The sequence below is a fragment of the Salvelinus namaycush genome, chromosome 37 (assembly GCF_016432855.1).
Source record: "Salvelinus namaycush isolate Seneca chromosome 37, SaNama_1.0, whole genome shotgun sequence".
NCBI classification, from domain to species: domain Eukaryota; kingdom Metazoa; phylum Chordata; class Actinopteri; order Salmoniformes; family Salmonidae; genus Salvelinus; species Salvelinus namaycush.
The window spans coordinates 15,176,624-15,199,272 of NC_052343.1; the positions used below are offsets into that span (position 1 = coordinate 15,176,624).

A 22,649-nucleotide genomic window follows, 5' to 3' on the forward strand; every position below is an offset into this window, starting at 1 on the left:
TGTAAAACCAATTAAATGCCCATGCACACAAACTCCCATATCCCTTCATATCTCAGCAACACACACTGTGTTACTTGTCATCCCTCTCTCTTCTCCATTCCCCCTTCCTATTCTCATCCCTCTGTACATGAAGCAATGGTCTTCTGCTTGAACCTGGGAGAGTGTCTCCTTTGTGACAGCCCATCTGGGACCGTCATCCCAAAGCCCTTTCCCTTATGTAACAGTATAACTTTAGTACGTCCCCTCGCCCCGACCTCGGGCGCGAACCAGGGACCCTCTGCACACATCAACAACAGTCACCCACGAAGCGTCGTTACCCATCGCTCCACAAAAGCCGCGGCCCTTGCAGAGCAAGGTGCAACCCTACTTCTAGGTTTCAGAGCAAGTGACGTAACTGATTGAAACGCTACTAGCGCGTACCCGCTAACTAGCTAGCCATTTCACATCCGTTACACTTAGCAGGGGTGGAAATGGAGATATGTCTGTTAACAGAAAGAGTGCAGAGTGGACCACCATTGGAGATCTGGGGGGCACAGGTTGTCTCATCCCTCTTTAAGGCTTTAGAACACATGGGCCGTGGTTTTGGGGTGCTCGATTTGCGTTTCTGGGCTTTCATGCTTCGAGGCCTGAAAGAACACAACAGTTTAACGTTACAGTTACAAGAGCGGGGGCTAACGTTAGCAGACAGTAAAATGTACTTTGTCATAGAATAAGACAATAGGATTAAATATTTGCAGTTGTTACTAGCTAGACAAAATATATATAGCCGAGTAAAACAGTTAACGTATGTGTCCCATTCAAGCTACTAGCTAGCTGTTATTATCTAGTAGGCTGGTGGTGCCACTTTCTCGGTTGAAGTACAACAAGCACAACCAAGTCAACACAGCTATAGAAAACGTTTCTTATTAGCGAAAATAATCGTAAAATACAAGTCACGCTAATGACCCTGAAGTAGTTGTTTTTGTAGCTAGCTTGTGTTGTTGTTATTAGCTTGCTGACAAACGACGTATATTTGTCAACAAGTAACCTTGTGTGTTTGTGTGTCTCAAAAATGGACGCCCGACTTTTCTAGGTCGACAGTACATTGACCTTCCAAATTTAGTAACTTTATTGGTGTCACTGACCCGCAAATCTGCATTTGGTGCCATGAAAAGCTAGCGAGCTAAGTAAATCTCAAAATAATTTACAGCGCCCTTTCCCGCGTGTCACAGATAAATCCATCCCCAATTAATTTCCCCATAGCATTAGAGATCCTACCTCCGGTACAGTGGGCCTGCTATCAGCAGTGCAAGGGTAGACTATTCCATTCACGTTGATACAGCAGCCTACAGTAACTGTTTGTGTTATTAACCACACACACAATCTTTCAAGTTGATTAACCAGGTTGTTTTCTAACAGTTGTGGTTTTAATGGATGGAGGAAACATTGACAATTGCACGTACGCACACAGATTATTTATTATATTATTTGTCGTGGTTTTTGTAAAAAAAAACGAAACAAACAAACAAAATAACACAAAAAAACTCTATTTATATTATTTATTTGGAGGGATCTGGATAATCTTGCACCTTGATACCTGAAACAAATCATATGACAGCAAAGCTGCGAGATACTAGGAATGGACGCTCCCAAAGACTATTATATACGCACCTCCATTATGATGCATCGTTCCAGAATATGAATATTTGGAAAAGCACCAACACAGAATATGAATATGGAATAAACATAGCTACGGATCAAACCTAAAATAACTTTTATCAACAAACTTTAAATGAAAGCAATTTCTACATATAAATGCCTGAAATGGAAACTGTGAGTATTATTATTATTTGTATTCTTTACAATAAACAAGTTTAAGCTACTTTTATCCTAAAATGTTAGTTAAAGTGGACTGGTTTTGCCTGTTAAAGCCATTCTAAAAAAGTGCTTTAAAATGTTCAGTACTGGTCGAAGTTCACCCTCAGCCTTCCAAATCAAGATATTAATGTATTTAGTGTAAATTCAACTTGTTTGTAAACTCCGAATATTCTCTCGCTCTCCAATTTACAGATATCCATAGCATACAAGTCAGGGAACCCCAGGCTCCAAAGTGACAGAGGCCTAGAGGTCAAGTTTCTGGTGTCCAGGGGTAACAGCAAAGCAACACCTCCATCAAAGGGAAAAGCCTCTCACAGGGCTACTGCTGACCTGTACCACCCCCCAAAGTCCCAAAAGGCTAAAGTCCTATATGAGTCCATCGTGCTTGTTGACTCCAGCAACCGCAATGAAATCAGGATGATCCTGAGGATGATTGGCTTCCCCCTGACAGAGAAGCAGCTGAATAACATAAACAAACAAGAAATTAAATTATTGCAAGATATCAAAAAGAAAGAAATTAAAAGAAAGGAGCTGGAAAAGAAATGTAGCCAGCTGCAGAGGCCTAAATGGATCCTCAAGCTTATCAAGCTGCGACAGGGGACAAAACCCGTGCATGGCAGCAGCGGACTGAAGACAACAGCCAGCCAGAGTGAAGGGGGCTCTGCCCGTACATCAGATAAGGCAACAAGCAACAAGGGGCAAAAGAGAACAGCCAGCCAGATGAAAGGAGAAAGCAGCTGTACCCTAGAGGCATCTAGAAGGGGACAGAAGAGAGCAGCCAGCCAGATGGAACAAGTAGAACTCAACTCATTCATACGCTTCTTCAATATACCTCCCAGCCAAAAGAAGTTGAGAGTCATTGATATTTACTCATATGTATTTGCACCCAGCCACATAGCCGATCACACATATGCACGCAAGAATAGTTCTTAACATAAAGATTGCAACAATATAAAGTTGGTAAAATAAAATGTCACATAACAGTCATCAGTCAGTGTGTTTTGATTCACTATTCTTAGCAAGAACAGCCAGAGAAAGCTTCCCTTTGGACATGTAATTGAGTCATGTAACCATCCTAGAGCTGTACTGCTGATAAAATCTTCAACGCTTGACTTAACTGAAAGCTTTAAAATATATATATATATATAATTTCTTAATACTATATACATGGGAACTGGCAGCCACATATTTCAATTTCTCCTACTATATATTAGGATAAAAAAGTATTTCTCCCCAGTCACTAAATACTGTAGCTAGTCTCACTAGAGTCTCTAGACAGATGGGTTACCTCCCACAATCTTACAATGTTCCAGCACAGTGCTGGTGCCCTAGCTAGGTCTGGGATTTCCGAGACTACAAAATAGATATAACCCAGTTATGTTTTGTTTGTGCTCTATAAACCATTAAATCAACACAATTAATGGTTGAACATTTTGGTAATCTTTTAGCCAGTGGAGGCTCATCAGCGGAGGAAGGCGGAGGACCATCCTCCTCAGTGAATTTCATAAAAATGTAAATTGTAAAACATTAAAAAAGTTATACTTTTTAGATAAGACTATACTAAATATAATCACGTCACCAAATAACTGATTAAAACACACTATTTTGCAAAGAAGGTCTACAGTAGCCTCAACAGCACTCTGAGGGTAGCACCATGGTGTAGCTGGAGGATAGCTAGCTTCCGTCCTCCTCTGGGTACATTGACTTCAATACAAAACCTAGGAAACTCATGGTTCTCACCCCCTTCCATAGACTTACACAGTATTTATGACAACGTCCAGAGGACGTCCTCCAGCCTATCAGAGCTCTTGCAGCACGAACTGATATGTTGTCCACCCAACCAAAGGGTCAGAGAATTTAGTCCCGAAAGCATAAACTACAGCTAGCACTGCAGTGTATAAAATGTGGTGAGTAGTTGACTCAAAGAGTGAGAAATACAATAGTTGAACAGTAAAAAAATGTATTTCTTCCAAAATGAAGGAGAAGCAAGAGAGAAATAGAGAGAGTCATTTATTTCACTTTCAGTTTCACTGACTTAGCTAGCAAATGCAGCTAACTAGTTTAGCCCACTGAAACACCCTGCTCAAACAGAGGGATGCTTTGTTAGCTATCTGACTATGACTTTCCAACACAAGACTGGAACTCTTCCAAGTCAAGGTAAGCTTTTTGGATTACAAGTTTATTGCCACCGGGGCCCGCCAGTGTAACTGCTTACTGACTGTACACTAATGTTACTGCATGATTGTAGTGGGTTTACTAACGCGTTAATTATATTAGTTATGCTGACTATGATGTTACTTTAGCTAATATGGTGACAACGATGTCGGCTTTGTGTAGCGGTTTGTCTTGGAAAGGTTTCTTAACCCAGGCACATACAGCTGATGTGTTGTGCATTGAAGTCCACAAGCGAAGGGAAGAGAAGGAATGCAACGTGGCTGTTATGAGAGTGAATTGTGTTTATGCGTGATCAGGGGTGTATTCATTCCGCCGATTCTGTTGAAAAAAAATGTTTAAGCGGAAGCAAATGGAACAAAACGGGGATAAACAAACATTGTTTGCAGCTGTTGGACTAATGATTACACCCTATATCAGGCAAGAGTGTGCAAGGCGGTATTGAATGTCACTGTCTGTCACCTCAAATTTGTCTCTCAACCTGTGTGCACCTACGTTGTAAACTTCATTCATGGGCTAGGTTGTAGCAACCTCATGATGGGTGTAGGGAAATTTGAGTATCATGTAGTAGCCTAAACCTATCTTTCTTACATTGAACTGGGTGAATGAAATATGAATGAGAGTCATCCAATATGCTGTAATAGAAATTAGGCCATGCTTATTAAAAAAAAATTTGTCCTCCCTCATCTTAAACGGCACTGACCGCCACTGCTTTTAGCCATTGTATAATAATTGTTTATGACAGTGTCATTGATCATTTGAATGCACAGAGGTGCTTATAAAGTTAACCTCAGTATGGCAAGGGCATCTGTTAGCCAACCCCGTGGGAGGAGTTCAGTTGTTGACTGACTGAAAAAGACAGCTTATTGATGTCAGTAAGTAGGTGATAGTTCCTGAGAACCAATGATGCATGTGATATACCTGTAATTTAAATATATGGGCACTGCTTTATCTGTCACTTCAGAAGCATATCTCCGAGAAATTGGACACTCCTTCATTACATATCTAGTCTGCAGGTGAATATGGTCCTAAAGTTTTACAATAAATCAGTAGCAAAAGATGATCAAGTGTAAAACAATAAGCTACAGCAGGCCAACAGTGAGGTCTACTGGCTTCGTTAAACGCCTTCTGGATGTGCGAAAAAGTTGATTTGCGTAAAAGTAATCGGATCCCATTCCGGAAAATCGAAAATGTCAACGCAACTGCGACTCCAACCGACCCAGACGGCTGCAAAGACAAAAAATATATATTTTGAGGACATGGTGATGTGTAAGAAATTGTAATAGACACTGGAAACTTGAAATAACAACATCTCAACATAAGCTATCTTTTATACGAAATGCACACAACCCCCTCTTTCTCTTGGACATATGCTGGACTCATTAGACATATACACGACACCCACAACTCCCCTCCCCCATGACAATCACACACACACACACAACTCAAGGTTGGAGCACAAGACAAAGAACTGTGGGAAGAGCCAATGGAATGTCGACATCAGGCCCGGACAGGACAACCCACGACCCAGATCGACCAATCGGAAGGCCAGACTACCAGATCAACCTACTTTGCTAGCTGCCTATATAATCTGTATGAACTGCCTAGAGCGGTCTCTTTTCCCGACGATTCCATACGAATCAGACAGGAGGGGGCCGTGTACACGATGTACTAAGATATTTTTACATGTAATTAAACGGCCTTGTTATATAAATATCCACCTCGTCCTATGTCTCCACTTGGTCTCCTGTCTCCAGTAAACGTTTTATTAACAGATGACACCTGACCGCATCCCAAAGTTTACCATTCCGCCCCTGGGACAGGCAAGATGTCTGCAAACTCCAAGAGACCGGGAAGGGTGTGTGCTGCTCTACCCACGTCGCAATACAATTCCACTGTTGCCGCACTCCACATCTGTCTTCTGTCGAGCATTGAGTCACGCCGGTCCTCTTCCGGAGCATCAATACATTGCAAGAGAAGATTTGGTGGATCCAACGACACGGGCGGCAATGTCTCTTCCGCATTTACCCAAAATCACAACGCCATATGGCTTCCTCACTCTGGGCGAAAGCCCCTGCGTCCGAAGAAGGGAGTCATTGTTTTTTAAAGATGACTTGACACAGTCTTGCATGATCAACGGGACACAACGGGCCAGCACGCCCTCGTCGACTAAAAATCATACCCAACGCCCTCTATCAGATTTTTTAAACATCCCTGGCGCAAGGAGGATATCGCACTCCTTTTCGTACAACGCTGCGTCAACTCACCGTTGCGCCTCACGTCAGTCAGAAAACTATCGACATTCTGAGCATCTCTGTCTGGACACTGATCATCCCGGACCTCTGCCACTGTGTTCCCCGGCGAATGGACAAATAAAGCGACTATTCAAGAACTGCCTGGCTTCAGTTCGGGCAATGTACAGGAAAGAGTGGCCCCTTTTGTGCAGAGCGACAACATTTTGGGAACAGGGATCCAGGCATCAGACTCTTGATGTGCCACATAGGCGAAATTGGCACGGGGGATGCCCCCAATATTCACTACAGATCGATTTGTCTTCGTCGTCGTGGCAAAAATGTGAAGAATAGCATGAGATTAGCTATAAAACCTCAAATCATTTTTTCTGCTCCATGGCAAAATGTGTAGAATCGTTGAACATTTGCTTTAAAACTGCAACATTTTCTCTCAGACTCATGACAAAACGTATAAAGTAACATGATAAAACTGCACATTCTTCTCTCTTCCCCATGGCAAAATGTGCTGAAATCCAGGGGGAAAAATCGTTTTCCCCAACAATTTGTTTTGTTGGGGGGGGCTTCCACTTATACTGTGTTTTCAAAATACCCCCCCCCCCCCCATATACCCCTCAATAGAGGCATAATAAGTCATGTCAAACTTTGTAGAATTGCAGGAAAATAGTTTTAAAAAGTTGCCCTTGTTGTGCCATATAGGGTATTAGGTCAAATTAAATAACATTGCTGTTCTTTCAATCCACAACATTGTCCAGGTTTCCCAGATACATTTCACAAACATTTGAACACAATGTTCAGTATACTGTCCTACTATATGGACTATTTTCCTTCTGTGAAAACTTATCCATGCCCTTGACTTGAAGAAATGAATGTATTAAAAATAAAAATGTACCTTGTTTCAGTTTTACCCCAATAAATGACAGTTGAAATGAATCAACAAACAAGCAAGATAAATGAAATAGAGTAAAATAAAGTTTAGTACCACATTTCAAAGCTACAATAGAAACAGTTATATATATTGTCTTCTTCACTCAAGCACTTGATGTTACAGAGATCAAACACATTGTCACGCCCTGACCTTAGAGATCCTTTTTATGTCTCTATTTTGGTTGGTCAGGGTGTGAGTTGGGGTGGGCATTCTATGTTTTGTGTTCTATGTTTTCTTTTCTGTGTGTTTGGCCGGGTGTGGTTCTCAATCAGAGGCAGCTGTCTATCGTTGTCTCTGATTGAGAACCATACTTAGGTAGCCTTTTCCCACCTGTGTTTTGTGGGTAGTTGTTTTCTGTTTTGTGTTGCTGCACCTTATAGGACTGTTTCGTTTTCGTTTCACTCTCGTTGTTATTTTGTTTAGTGTTTCTGTTCTAATAAAAATAACATGAACACTTGCCACGCTGCGCTTTGGTCCGATGACTACTCTTCATCCGAAGACGAATATCGTTACACACATACTTCACAGGCTTCAAGACACATTAGATAATGACTACATTACCTTATGATGGATGACAGGTTACAGTTTAAGGCTTATTCTAATACCGACCTTTGGGCTCTGACCCAAGGGAAAGGGTTACATTTGATCCTTGGGGAGAGAGAGAGTGATTAGTCAGAGATGATTGACTGAGAAAGAAAAGAGGGAGAGGGACAGGGAGAAAGAACCCGAAACTACAGTATTGCTAATTTTGTCTAGGCTGCCCTGGATTAGAGGAGGGTTTAATGAAGTAATCTAAAGATATTTGATAATAGTGAAAGTGGGGATCAGATATAGTTTAAATGAGATTCGGTAAGTAATTAAAGGGTTTGGTGGAGAAAAAGTACCTGTTAAAGACTTGTAAAGGTGCCTGCTTTTTTTTACCCTCTCACACACATGCTCTGAATAGTGAATACATTTACATACACCCCACCACTGATAGGGACACACAGAAATAAAACAGCCAATAATACCATATTTACTGATTCAAACAGAAAAACAAAAGGTGAAAATACATGTCAACAGGCTGATATATGAGGTCTTACAGACAGTATTGATCTGTTCAACACTTCTCAACAGATGAACACTGTTGGCTTGAGACGCAAAAAACAAGACCATTCTCCATGACTCTCAAACGCAAAGGTTACTGTGAACACCAAACCAAAATATACACATCTACCCCAGAATTAATTTTGTCCTTTCGACACGGTTTGTTATTGCAAAGTTATAGAGGTTCTCAGTGTGTACCCTTTTTAAGAGTTCCCTGGTGACCTCTTCATTTTATTCCAGGGGTGTTTTCAGAGTAGCTGTTCAGACAAATCCATTCAGGAAATCAGGAGCCAGTGTGTGTCCAACTGTCAATCCACAATTTTCATAAAGCTAGCCTTTGTCAAGAGCCTGTCTTTCCAGCAGAAATGGTTACCTTTCTTCAATTACTGTTGAATACAGGTAACTGCCAAAATAAAGGAAACACCAACATAAAGTCTCTTAATAGGGCGTTGAGCCAGAACAGCTTCAATTTACCTTAGCATAAATTCTACAAGTGCGACACCATTCTTCCATGAGAAATTCCATAATTTGATGTTTTGTTGATGGTGGTGGAAAACGCACCAGAATATCCCATAAGTATTCAATTGGGTCAAGATCTGGTGACTGAGACGGCCATGACATATGGTTTACACCGTTTTCATTCTTATCAAACCATTCAGTGACCACTCGTGCCCTGTGGATGGAGGCATTGTCATCCTATGGGGGAACGTAGCCAAAATAATGGCCTGCCCAGCATTTTTATATATGACCCTAAGCATGATGGGATGTTAATTGCTTAATTAACTCAGGAACCACACCTGTGTGGAAGCACCTGCTTACAATATACTTTGTATCCCCCATTTACTCAAGTGTTTCCATTATTTTGGCAGTTACCTGTAATGTTCAAAATCATGCCACTTTCAATGTGTATGATGTAAGCTCAGCTATATATTTTCACTAACAACAATAATGCATTACACTGAATCTGATTAGACAGATTGAGAGGCAATCGTACACTTCAGTGAGAATAATGAAACTGTATATGGTGCCGAAGAAGTGGGACGCTTGACTTTATTTCACCAGAGTAAGAGGATGTATCTTAAGTGCATTTCTGTGAATTTCCATTTAGGCAATAGAAAAGTAATCTATTGAGAAATAAACAACATCTGTATTGTACAAAATAATAAGACTGATATGACTGTAAACAGACAAATCATATACACTGATGAGACATTAGACACACCCACCCACCCACCCACCCACCCACCCATCACCCACATATATATATATATTTATATATATATAAAGCAAGTCATTTTAACTCCAGAGTAGGCTCAGTTATTGTGGTTGGGGTCTGAGGATACATGATCACAAACACTACCGTGGAAATTAATCAAATGATAAATCCCAGACCCAAAGTTTGAACGTCATTTCCACGTCATTTCAACCCCCAAAATGTATGTGATGATGTTGAATCAACGTGGAAAACTGATTGGATTTGCAAAAAAGCATTTCGTCTTTTTTTCTGAATCCAATGTTGATTTCACGTTGAATTAGTTGACAACTCAACCAAATTTAAATCAAAACTAGACTTTGAACTGACGTCTGTGCTGAGTGGGATACTGTGTACTCATAAAAGACATGAATTCAAAAAACAGTTACATAATGTGACCACCAGATAGCAATATCCACAACCTCCTGTAAAGGTTTGTTTGTGAACCATTTTTTTTACCGATCTAAATACCATCAGTGTTGCATCCAAAACCTCCAACATAGAAATAAAACTGGAAAAACGTATACACAGAACATCACACACACACTCTCAGAGCATGTAGCTTTCTATATGTCCTTAGAATCTAGATGTTCAAGTGCAGGAGGGCTGAAGTCAAGAAAGTTCTCCACATCCTCCTTCTCCTTCTCCCGCATCTACCTCCCCCATCCCCACCTCATTCATTCACCAGGCCTCTTCATTTGTTTACTTGCTCCAGAACATCAATCAGTGGTTCCCATTATTTGCTCACATTTTCCTCCACCACTTCTTCCTTCATGACCTTCCTCCCTCCTTCCCTTGGCTTGTCTCCTTAGCTCGTTGACTCGTTGCTCTTGCTCTCTCCCAGTAGCCAGTAGGTGGTCATTTTCCCTTTCCCCTTCATCGCCACGTCTCCTCTCAGCTCCAGCTGGAAGCAGTTGAACTCCTGCAGGACGTCACGCGTAGCCGCAGACACATGGATCTTCAGCGCTGTGCGGGAGAGAAGGTGAGGGAAGCAATCATTAATTAGTCAATTAACTACCACAGAGATATGAAAAACAACAGAACTGTGGAACTTGAGTCCCAGATTTAAAACCCACATGTTGTATGACTACTCTGTGGCTTACCTTCACCATTGGACTCCAGTCGTGAAGAGGTGTTGACTGTGTCTCCAAACAGACAGTACCGTGGCATCTTCAGCCCCACCACTCCTGCACACACAGGGCCTGAATATAGAGTGGAGTGAATTGGTCAATCACACAACTGAAATTGGTATATCATCACTGTGTCTGTTAGTATGTGAACATTGCGTGCCGCTCACCGCTGTGGATGCCGATGCGTAGTTTGAGCTGCTGGTCAGGCCGGTGGCGGATTTTGAAGGTGCGTACAGCGTTGAGCAGAGCCAGGGCCATGCGGGCAATCTCTCGGCCGTGTAGCTTCCCGTTCCTCACCGGTAGGCCGGACACCACCATGTAGGCATCGCCGATGGTCTCCACCTGGGGGCGCCACAGAGACAGCAGGGGCAGGGAGGTCAGTGGGTCCTAATGGAGGATCTCAATAGAGACTTCATCTCCTCTTTTCCTTTCCTTCATCTGCACATTGATGAGAAATATAATGTTACCTTGTAAACATCAAAGTTGTCAATGATGGCATCGAAACAGGTGTAGAGGTCATTGAGCAGGGTCACAACCTAAAGAGGCAAACATTTTTTAGAGCAGAATGGAAATTGTTGGATTTGACTATGGCCTCCCTTGTAAGGTCTATCTTTGTAACTTGTCACACCTGTGGGAGTCGTGTCACAATGTGATTGTGCTCTCTCACCTGCATAGGTGTGCTCTCAGCTGATATGGCTGTGAAGCCCACAATGTCACTGAAGTAGATGGTGACTGAATCAAAGGCCTCGGCCTGCACCGTCTCCCCTCTCTTTAGCTGCTCCGCCACTGAACTGCAGGTACAGACAGTAACATTAGGCACTGTGTGTGTGTGTATAGTATTGACTCAGTGTGTGTGTGTGTGTGTGTGTGTGTGTGTGTGTGTGTGTGTGTGTGTGTGTGTGTGTGTGTGTGTGTGTGTGTGTGTGTGTGTGTGTGTGTGCGTGCGTGCGTGTTTGTGTAGCAGAGACTCACTGTGGTAGTATCTGGTAGAGCAGGGCCTCGGCCTTGCGTTTCTCTTCGTGGTAGGCCTGGGTTCTCTCCTCCACCAGCTCCTCCAGGTTGTTAGCATACTGCTCCATACGGGACAGCAGGTTATCCAGGATGTTAGTGCTGCACTCCCTACACACACACACACACACACACACACACACACACACACACACACACACGCACACGCACACGCACACACACACACACACACACACACGCACACGCACACAAACACGAAGGTCAGTCAATCCGGAGAATTTCAAGAACTTTGAACGTTTCTTGAAGTGCAGTCGCAAAAACCATCAAGCGCTCTGATGAAACAGGCTCTCATGAGGACCGCCACAGTAAAGGAAGACCCAGAGTTACCTCTGTTGCAGAGAATAAGTTCATTAGAGTTACCAGCCTCAGAAATTGCAGCCCAAATAAATGCTTCACACAGTTCAAGTAACAGACACATCTCAACATCAACTGTTTCAGAGGAGACTGTGTGAATCAGGCCTTCATGGTCAAATTGCTGCAAAGAAACCACTACTAAAAGGCACAAATAATAATAAGAGACTTGCTTGAGCCAAGAAACACAAGCAATGAACATTAGACCAGTGGAAATCTGTCCTTTGGTCTGATGATTCCAAATTTGAGATTTTTGGTTCCAACCGCCGTGTCTTTGTGAGACGCAGAGTAGGTGAACGGATGATCTCTGCATGTGTGGCTCCCACCGTGAAGCATGGAGGAGGAGGTGTGATGATGTGGGGGTGCTTTGCTGGTGACAGTGCAAGTGACTATTTCGAATTCAAGGCACACTTAACCAGCATGGCTACCACAGCATTCTGCAGCAATACGCCATCCCATCTGGTTTGCTCTTAGTGGGACTATCATTTGTTTTTCAACAGTACAATGACCCCTCCAGGCTGTGTAAGGGCTATTTGACCAAGAAGGAGAGTGATGGAGTGCTGCATCAGATGACCTGGCCTCCACAATCACCTGATCTCGACACAATTGGGATGGTTTGGGATGAGTTGGACCGCAGAGTGAAGGAAAAGCAGCCAACAAGTGCTCAGCATATGTGGGAACTCCTTCAAGACTGTTGGAAAAGCATTCTTCATGAAGCTGGTTGAGAGAATGCCAAAAGTGTGCAAAGCTGTCAACAAGGCAAAGGGTGGCTACTTTTAAGAATATAAAATATAAAATATATTTTGCTTTGTTTAACACTTTTTTTGTTTACTACATGATTCTACAATGTAGAAAATAGTAAAAATAAAGAAAAACCCTTGAATGAGTAGGTGGGTCCAAACTTTTGACAGGTACTGTAGTCATACTCTTTTTTTGGAGTGGAGACGCACAGACATTAATGACATCATGGAACACAAACTCTCCCCCCCTACACCCACCTGTTCTGTTTGCGTAGCAGCAGTTTGATGTGGTTGAACTCAGGCCTCTCAGTGGTCTCCTCTGCCCAGCAACGCTGCATGAGTTGGCCCAGCTCCTGGCTGTGGATCTGAGGGTTGACAGCAGGCCGCAGGCATGGCCACTCACCCAGAACCACCCGGTCCATGATTTCTAGAGGAAGAAGGGGGAGTTTACAAAACATTACGCTCTTTCCATGACATAGACTGACCAGGTGAATCCCTTATTAATGTCACTTGTTGAATCCACTTCAATCAGTATAGATAGGGGGAGACAGGTTAAAGAAGGATTTTCCAGCCTTGAAACAATCGAGACATGGATTGTGTATGTGTGCTATTCAGAGGGTGAATGGGCAAGACAAAATATTTTAGTGCCTTTGAACGGGGTATGGTAGTAGGTGCCAGGAGCACCGGTTTGTGTCAAGAATTGCAACACTACTGGGTTTTTCACGCTCAACAGTTTCCCATGTGTATCAAGAATGGTACACCACCCAAAATACATCCAGCCAACTTGACATAACTGTGGGAAGCTTTGGAGTAAACATGGGTCAGCATCCCTGTGGAATGCTTTTGACACCTTGTAGAGTCCATGCCCTGACGAAGTGTAGAAAGCATTCCTATAGATTGTGTAATGTAATATTTTCTATCTAGTGTCATTCCTTCTGCTTTCATCTTCTCAGAGATTCCAGTCCAATTTCCTTTCCATTGTGTTCATATCTATGCTTTCACAATCTTTCCATTATCTCTCCCTCCCAATTTATTCTATCCTCTCGTTCACACTTTCATCATTTCTCACCCTCTTCCCCTATTTCTGCCCTCACTCAGAAAAAAATTAAGCATGCAAACACACACACACACACACACACACACACACACACACACACACACACACACACACACACACACACACACACACACACACACACACACACACACACACACACACACACACACACACACCCAACAACAGCCTGATTGAGTTAAGACCATAAAGTGTTTTCAGTGGCATAAATGGCATGCTCTGGTTCTAATTCAGTTCATTGTTTTTCTGTCACACAACAGCTGCTGTCTCCCAGTACAAAGTGTTACACTCTGATGAGCAAATACAAACACTTGCTTGTCTCTCAGTACACCACTCTTGCAATCGACCACACTCACGTTCAATCTTCTTCAATTTTGCACAATTTCATGCAGTTATGGTTAAGGAAAAAAACGAATTCACTGAGCAGTGGTGGTTGGCAGACATGGGTGCAGCAAGGTTTTCTCCTCAACACGTTGTGATGGAGACTTGACTTGGAGCACAACAACAGCTGTTATTGCTGATCTGTATAGCAAGAAATCCAATCTTCGCTTTCTTTTTCAATTTTCTAAAGAAGGAAGATAGTTTGGGAACTACAATCTGTCCTAACTACAATTGAATCTGAAATCCTGACTGATAATAAAAAACATTCTAAAGAGTCACACACCCCTGCTCAAATGAAAAGGAAATATCTTGTTTGCAGCTATGTACTTACAATCTGATGTTTTATTAAAATTGTGTTGCTTTACTCTAAGCCAGAGACACAGAAAACAGTACAGTGGAAAGTAAACAATTATAATATGTTTGTGTGTTATTTAAAGCATGTGACTGTGTGTTTGTCCCTACAAGTGTTTCCGTGGGCTTAACTATCCTTAGTACAAAGCAGGGAGGTACATTAGCTCTCGTCCTCCATATCATTAGAGTAGGCTCTTCAGGGTAAGTGGGGTGCAAGAGGGGCTGAGTGAGAAAATCGAAAACAAGGGGAAAATTCGGTCACTTTTGGGAGCGTGTTCGACAAATTCATGAACTTTCCCTAGTTTAAGTTGCCAAATGGTTGCAATTGCAAAACTATTCCATGTCTCCATTTGAACTTTGTGGCATATTAGTCATTAGCTCTGAAATAACTATTTGGTTGTGTCAATATTTGGGGGTCTACACTTGATGTCATGAATTTGATGTCATGTTTTTTTGTGAGTAGAGTCAAGGAGAAATCTTGAAACATAAAGAATACAGTTCACATGGAGTAAAATGTAACGACATACTGTAGCTTTGTTGAGTCACTGGAGCTGTTATATGTTTTTTGATAGGTTTGTGTTTTCTACAGAGCTTTTCCTAAGTAAACAGACTTGCGGGTGCAATGTGCAGAATAACAGCTTTTGTTTTGAGTTGCTCTAATTGCCTTATCGCTCCTCGGCGATAATGCAGTCAGCAAAGACCACAGAGCCTTGACGGGAAGGAGGCTTGTTAGGTTTGTTTGTTATGCTTTTGATGGAAGAATCATACAAACACTGTTTATCTTGGACACAATCTGGGGTATAATTTACTCAGCAACAATGGTATTATCTCTTTCTTTTATAAGACATATGTGTTTATGTGCAAATAAGCGTGCTTATGACCAAAAGTGTATGGGAGCACAAATGTGACTCGTTTCAGGAAACTAGGAGTATGTCGCACGTCACTACTTTACAGGAGAGGCATTTGAACGTAAACATTAATATTTTTGATCAAAATGCGTTTTTGGCAGAAATGCCTTCTGGAACAATGAACTTTCATGTGCCTTAATAACAAACTTGTATGCCATCTGTAAATATGAATAAATTACGAGCCTAGTTGGTTTAACCACGGGAAAAGACAGGAACCTTCCAGCTAGCCATGATTGGCTGAGATAATGGATGGTCTGGACGTGCCGAGAGATGAGTTCGGATTGGTCTGACATGTAGCATGCTTCTGTCTATAACATGAGCTGCTCAGTATGTGTAGGTAATCCTTTCTACCACAGCTTTCTTGAAAGATATCATGAAGAACTGCAGAAGTGTTGCTACTGCTCTCCACTTTCTGGGGGACGATCGTGCCATGCTGACTCTCTGTGACTCTGAAAATGAATCAGACGATGAGGAAATCCCTGATTTAGATAAAAACATTTTAATTGAACCAGACATTGTAGAGTCTTCTGAAACAGCGATCAACAATGCTGTTGTCATGGAAGAAGTTGAATGCCCGGTGGTAGCAGAGTATGATTGCTAAGGAGATGGAGAAAATTCTAGCGTTTGATTGTATGCAGAGGGAGTCGAAAAGAGAACACAGAAGGCTGTTGTATAAAACACCTGTCTCCGGATTACATCTTCAAACTAAGGGCAACCATGGCATCCGTCAGAGAGGGAGAAGTGTTCATCCATGTATACGGGTAAGATAGTCTAGCTAGATACATTTTCAGATATTATACGTTTCTAATTTTGTCAGAAAGTAATTTTCATTTTAAGTTAGAGCGTACTGTTAGCTAGCTAGCTAACATTAGCTGGCTGGCTCACTAGCTAATGTTACCTGTATGATCTGTGTTGTAATATTATTTGTATCTCAGAAATCTATTTGCATTGCTAGTTATCTAACATTGAACCTAGTTGGTTAGCTTTAGCTACCTGGAGATCCATGCATGGTGGCTAGTTATGACAATCAGTTTGTATTGCTAGTAGTATGGGTTGGGATTATTGCTGTGTTCTTACTTAGTTAGTCACTGTTTAGCACATGGACTCACATGTGAATCCTTAAAGAGATGGGTGGGGCTAAGGCTTAACTTCTTATGGCTGCAGGGGCAGTATTGAGTAGCTTGGATGAAAGGTGCACAGAGGTGCCCAGAGTAAACGGCCTGCTCCTCAGTCATAGTTGCTAATATATGCATATTATTATTAGTATTGGATAAAAAACACTCTGAAGTTTCTAAAACTGTTTGAATTATGTCTGTGAGTATAACAGAACTCATATGGAAAAATCCAAACAGGAAGTGGGAATTCTGAGGCTGGTCGATTTTCAACCAGGATCCTATTGAAATCACAGCGAGATATGGATGAGTTTGCACTTCCTACGGCTTCCACTAGATGTCAACAGTCTGTAGAACCTTGTCTGATGCCTCTACTGTGAAGGGGGACCAAATGAGAGGGGAATTAGTCAGGTCTGCCATGACCTGACCATGCTTTGACCATCGCTCATCTGAAGTCAATGTAATTCTCCGGTTGGAACGTTATTCAAGATTTATGTGAAAAACATTCTAAAGATTGATTCAATACATCGTTTGACATGTTTCTACTGACTGTTACGGAACTTTTGGACATTTCGTCAGCTTTTAGTGAACGCGCATCCTGACATTGGATTTGTTTACCAAACACGCTACAAAAATAGCTATTTCGACATAAATGATGGACATTACCGAACAAAACAAACATTTCTTGTGGAAGTGGGAGTCCTGGGAGTGCATTCCGATGAAGATCAGCAAAGGTAAGTGAAGATTTATAATGCTTTTTATGAGTTTTGTTGACTGCACAATTTGGCGGGTAACTGTATGGCTTGCTTTTGTGGCTGAACGCTGTTTTCAGATTATTGAATATTGTGTTTTGCCGTAAAGCTTTTTGAAATCTGACACAGCGGTTGCATTAAGAACAAGTGTATCTTTAATTCTATGTAAATCATGTATCTTTCATCAAAGTTTATGATGAGTATTTCTGTTATTTGACGTGGCTCTCTGCAATTTCTCCGGATATTTTGGAGGCATTTCTGAACATGGCGCCAATGTAAACTGAGGTTTTTGGATATAAATATGAACTTAATCGAACAAGACATATATGTATTGTGTAACATGAAGTCCTATGAGTGTCATCTGATGAAGATCATCAAAGGTTAGTGATTAATTTTATCTCTATTTGTGCTTTTTGTGACTCTTCTCTTTGGCTGGAAAAATGGCTGAATTTTTCTGTGAGTTGGTGGTGACCTAACATAATCGTTTGTGGTGCTTTCGCTGAAAAGCCTATTTGAAATCGGACACTTGGTAGGATTAACAACAAGATTACCTTTAAAATGGTATAAGATACATGTATGTTTGAGGAATTTTAATTATGAGATTTCTGTTGTTTGAATTTGGCGCCCTGCACTTTCACTGGCTGTTGTCATATCATCCCGTTAACAGTATTGCAGCCATAAGAAGTTAAGAGGTTGTGAACGATGCTGAATGGGTTTAGACAAAGAAGAGCTCTCTAGTAGGTGTACCAAAACATTCAAGAGCCCTTTTCTATAAAGTAGGGTTACAAGTTTATAAACTTTCAAAGCAGAATTACTTTCCCATTGTTCCTCAACTGTAATGTATTATATACAATTTTCTAGCTCTGAGTCTCTACTTTTATCCAATGTAAAAAATAAAATTTCAAATTTTGCTACATAGGATCAAATCGGTCCCAAATGTCTGTTATGTAGAAAGAGAGAGAGTGTCTGTGTGTGTGTGTTACCTTTTGGGCTGAGCGGCTCTCCCTCCAGATAGAAGGCTCCGTGACGTAGCGCCACCTCTTGGAGAATGATGCCAAAGCTGTAGACGTCTCCCTTCTGTGTGCCACATGGAGGTGGTCTCTCCAACCTCAGCAGCTCTGGGGCCATCCACAGCTTTCCTACAAACATAGATGGACAAGTTAACTAAAAGTATAATTAATTTGCCTACAGACACTGATCTAAGGTCAGTTTCGTATTTAACACTTAAGGATTTGATCAGGGTAAGCTGATCCTAAATCTGTGTCTAAAGGGAAATGTCCTGCAGAGCCAGGTGACTAACGGGCATAGTAAGCATGGGCGTCGTCTGTGTTGCTCTCAGTGCGGAAGCTGGACAGGCCGTAGTCAGTGATCTTCAGCACAAAGCGGTTATCCACCACGCAGTTGGACGACTTCAGGTTGCCGTGGGAGACGATGACACTGTTGTGGAGGAAAGCCATGCCCTGGAAAGGAGAAGGGGAGGGAGGTAGGGATAGAGGGTAAAATATAGAAAGAGAAGAGAGAGATAGTCAAAAGGAGAGATTAGAGATAAATTAGTTATTCATATTGAGCTTTAGTCTGAAAATGTTTGGCAAAACATACGGACGTTCACTTGTTGAATGATGCAAATGTGTTTTCTCAAGTCAATTGAAGTTGACACATGGAAAGATAAGCAGGAGTGTGTAGAGCAGTGGTTACCTTTACAATGTCATTGATTAACGAGTATCTGAACATCCAATCCAGTGTGATGCTCTCATTTTCCATGATGTCCTGAAGGATGAAACACACACCCATGCGTACACACACACACACACACACACACACACACACACACACACACACACACACACACACACACACACACACACACACACACACACACACACACACACACACACACACACACACACACACACACACACACACACACACCATTTAGACAAGGAAAATGTTTCCTAAAGATTTGTAATGGGTCAGTGGAGTTGTGGTGAGGGGTGGCTACCTGTAGGCTACCCCGAGGACAGTACTCTGTGATGATGCAGATGTTGGGGGGGTCGATGCAGGCTCCGATGAAGCGGGTCAGGTGCTCATTCTGAATATCACGCATCTGGAGAGGGAAGGAAAGGAGGACACCATGTGACTTACACATTTAGGGACAGCACTATTCTCTGATGCACATATACATTCTGGAGTATACCCACGTCACACTACAACCTCATGAGGACTCACATGTTTCAGTTCAAACAGCACGTTTCTGGTGAGCTCAATGCGTTTTCTGTTGATGTATTTGATGGCCACAATGTTCGCCTGAAAGACAGAGAAAACATTATGCATTCAATCCAGTTGACATTAAAAGGTTACTTTATTTCACGCACGCACACACACACACACACACGCACACAAACTTACCTTGTAATAGCCTGTCTTGGCAAACACCTGAAAGTTTCCATCTCCTGTTAATAGGGAGCCGTAGTTGGAGCCCCTCTGTAAATAAAGCGAAAGGTGGGATGGGATCAGTTTTGTGCAAGACTGTGTGTATTGTGAAATGTGTGTGTTGTTGCAAGCGTGCGTGTGAGTGTGGACTCACCAGGGACAGAGTGAGCTTGCTGCCTGCGCTTCGCAGCACTTTCTCCATGTTGCTCATCTGAATATCCTCCCAGGAGACCCTCCACAGCTGAGCCACCAGCTCATTTTCAAGCTTCAGCTTCCTGTGTGTGTGTGTGTGTATGTGAAAGAGAGAGAAAGAGATGATAGATTGCTCTTTTAGATATGTGAACAATGCTATAAATGTAATGACATAAAACTCTTCCCGTAGATTCTAGGCCTTGTGCTTACTTGCTGATTGAACTGGTCTGTCTACACTCACCTGTATATGAAGACAGTAATGGTGAGGATGATGATAATGATGAAGAACACCACAATTGTTACCATCTGGTGGATTGTGATGGTTCCTGGAAAAAGAGACAGGGGAAACATTTTTATGGTCCCCTGGTTTCCTTCAATACAGCCACTGCATGACAGTGTAAAGTCAGTCATCGTAAGCTGTTTTGACTGATTATGACTAGTATACATTCTGCCTCGTCATGCAAACATAGACATTTTATGTGGGGTAGTATATACAGAAGTGAGTGAGAGACAGACGGAGTCCACTGACGTGCGAGGCAGGCTGGGTTGTCGTTCTTAAAGCCACAGACGGGCACATCTAAAGGAGCAGCGCCCCCTGGCCACTGGATGTCCATCCCAGGCAAGGCCCTCAGCTTCTTCTGAGAGCCGTTGTACACCAACACAATCTGGCAAGGAACACAGACATACCACACATTGATTGAATGTATTAGATCATTTAAAGCAGTAGGCTGTTCCAGCCGGAGACAACATTACATAATTAAACATTTTAGAGGATAACAACAGAATAAAGCCAGAAGGCTTATTTCCATTGTGGTCCTCTTAGACAGTGAGATGGCAGGCTGGCAAGATTGACACATTATTCTCAATGCAATGCATTAGCATAGTGTGATAATGGGAGACGACTTTCAATGAGCCACTAATCAGCCCAGAGACTTGACACTCACCCCCTCACACTGGGTGAAAAACATCCACTCTCTCTCCCTGTTCACACACGCACATACGCATGAACACACACACACACACACACGCACAAACACGCACGTACATACTCGCCCATCCACACATGTACATGTACACACTCTTGATCTCGCTGGATCAGTTGGTCATTAACCTCAGTGGCTTGCCATCAATTAATATTTATCATTCTGTCATTACATAAGACAAACACATTGGCACTGGGTGGATGAAATTACATATTCAATTATCATATGTAAGCTGAAATAGGGTTTGGTAATACTGTATGCTATAGCTATATATAGTTGTTGCCCCATTTACCCTCACCCTGAGCAGATGGTATATTGTAGTGGTAATGGAGACATGGAGGTCTTTCTATGAACTGTAGAGACCTGAGCAGATGGTATATTGTAGTGGTAATGGAGACATGGAGGTCTTTCTATGAACTGTAGAGACCTGAGCAGATGGTATATTGTAGTGGTAATGGAGACATGGAGGTCTTTCTATGAACTGTAGAAACCTGAGCAGATGGTATATTGTAGTGGTAATGGAGACATGGAGATCTTTCTATGAACTGTAGAGACCTGAGCAGATGGTATATTGTAGTGGTAATGGAGACATGGAGGTCTTTCTATGAACTGTAGAGACCTGAGCAGATGGTATATTGTAGTGGTAATGGAGACATGGAGGTCTTTCTATGAACTGTAGAGACCTGAGCAGATGGTATATTGTAGTGCTAATGGATACATGGAGGTCTTTCTATGAACTGTAGAGACCTGAGCAGATGGTATATTGTAGTGGTAATGGAGACATGGAGGTCTTTCTATGAACTGTAGAGACCTGAGCAGATGGTATATTGTAGTGGTAATGGAGACATGGAGGTCTTTCTATGAACTGTAGAGACCTGAGCAGATGGTATATTGTAGTGGTAATGGAGACATGGAGGTCTTTCTATGAACTGTAGAGCTCTTTTCTTCAAGATGTTAATGCCTCTGGAGTACATCTAGTTTTATTCTACAATCTCCAAAACACACAGAGATTGTGTACACAGGCAGGCAGCTTTATGAGCACTGGCAGAATGAAAGAGATGAGGAGCCTTAGTGTATGAGAGAGAGAAAGAGAGAGAGAGAAAGAGAGAGAGAAAGAGAGAGAGAGCAAGAGAGAGAGCATGCTAGAGAGAGAGAGAGAGAGAGAGAGAGAGAGAGAGAGAGAGTGAGTGAGAGCAAGAGAGAGAGAGATGTGTGTGTGTGTATTCAGTACCTGGAAAACACTGGTGTTGGTGTCAGTCATGTCCCAGAAAGCGAAGTCTGTCTCTCTGTCCCCATTCTCATCTATCTGCACCAGGCCTGTTACACCTGTTGAGAGGACCAGAAGGAGAGAGGAGCCAAAGGGAGGTAGAGGAGTCAGACAATATTTAAAGGGAGCAAATTAATGTTATCTTACACTAATATCCAGTCCAGGGATGAAAATAATCATCAAAGCGCTCAGCGGGTAACAGTAATTACTACAAATGATTACTGTCATTACGAAACGAGAGCAGATTTACATTTGAGGTTGTCCCTCCCTGAGCAAATTAGAACACCCATAACAACATCTCAAACCTAAAAAATAAACAGCCATAACTATCAAAACAAACATTGGTCATGACAACAATTTCACTTCAAATGATTGTGTTGGAGATACACAGATGCAAACACAAA

The 22,649-nt window shown here is 42.1% G+C and overlaps 1 protein-coding gene and 2 pseudogenes across 1 annotated transcript; 1 reads left to right on the plus strand and 2 right to left on the minus strand.

Annotated features, from left to right (window-relative positions):
- Positions 1 to 616, minus strand: part of LOC120031645 — a 21,765-nt pseudogene extending 21,149 nt beyond the window's left edge.
- On the plus strand, positions 419 to 2,828 carry LOC120031408. Its single transcript, XM_038977145.1, has 2 exons — positions 419 to 1,812; positions 2,050 to 2,828. Exons 1-2 carry the CDS (start codon positions 1,795 to 1,797, stop codon positions 2,788 to 2,790), a joined length of 759 nt encoding a protein of 252 aa, XP_038833073.1. The 5' UTR covers positions 419 to 1,794; the 3' UTR covers positions 2,791 to 2,828.
- A 7,418-nt stretch (positions 2,829 to 10,246) lies between these two features.
- LOC120031320 overlaps positions 10,247 to 22,649 on the minus strand; it is a 62,326-nt pseudogene continuing 49,923 nt past the window's right edge.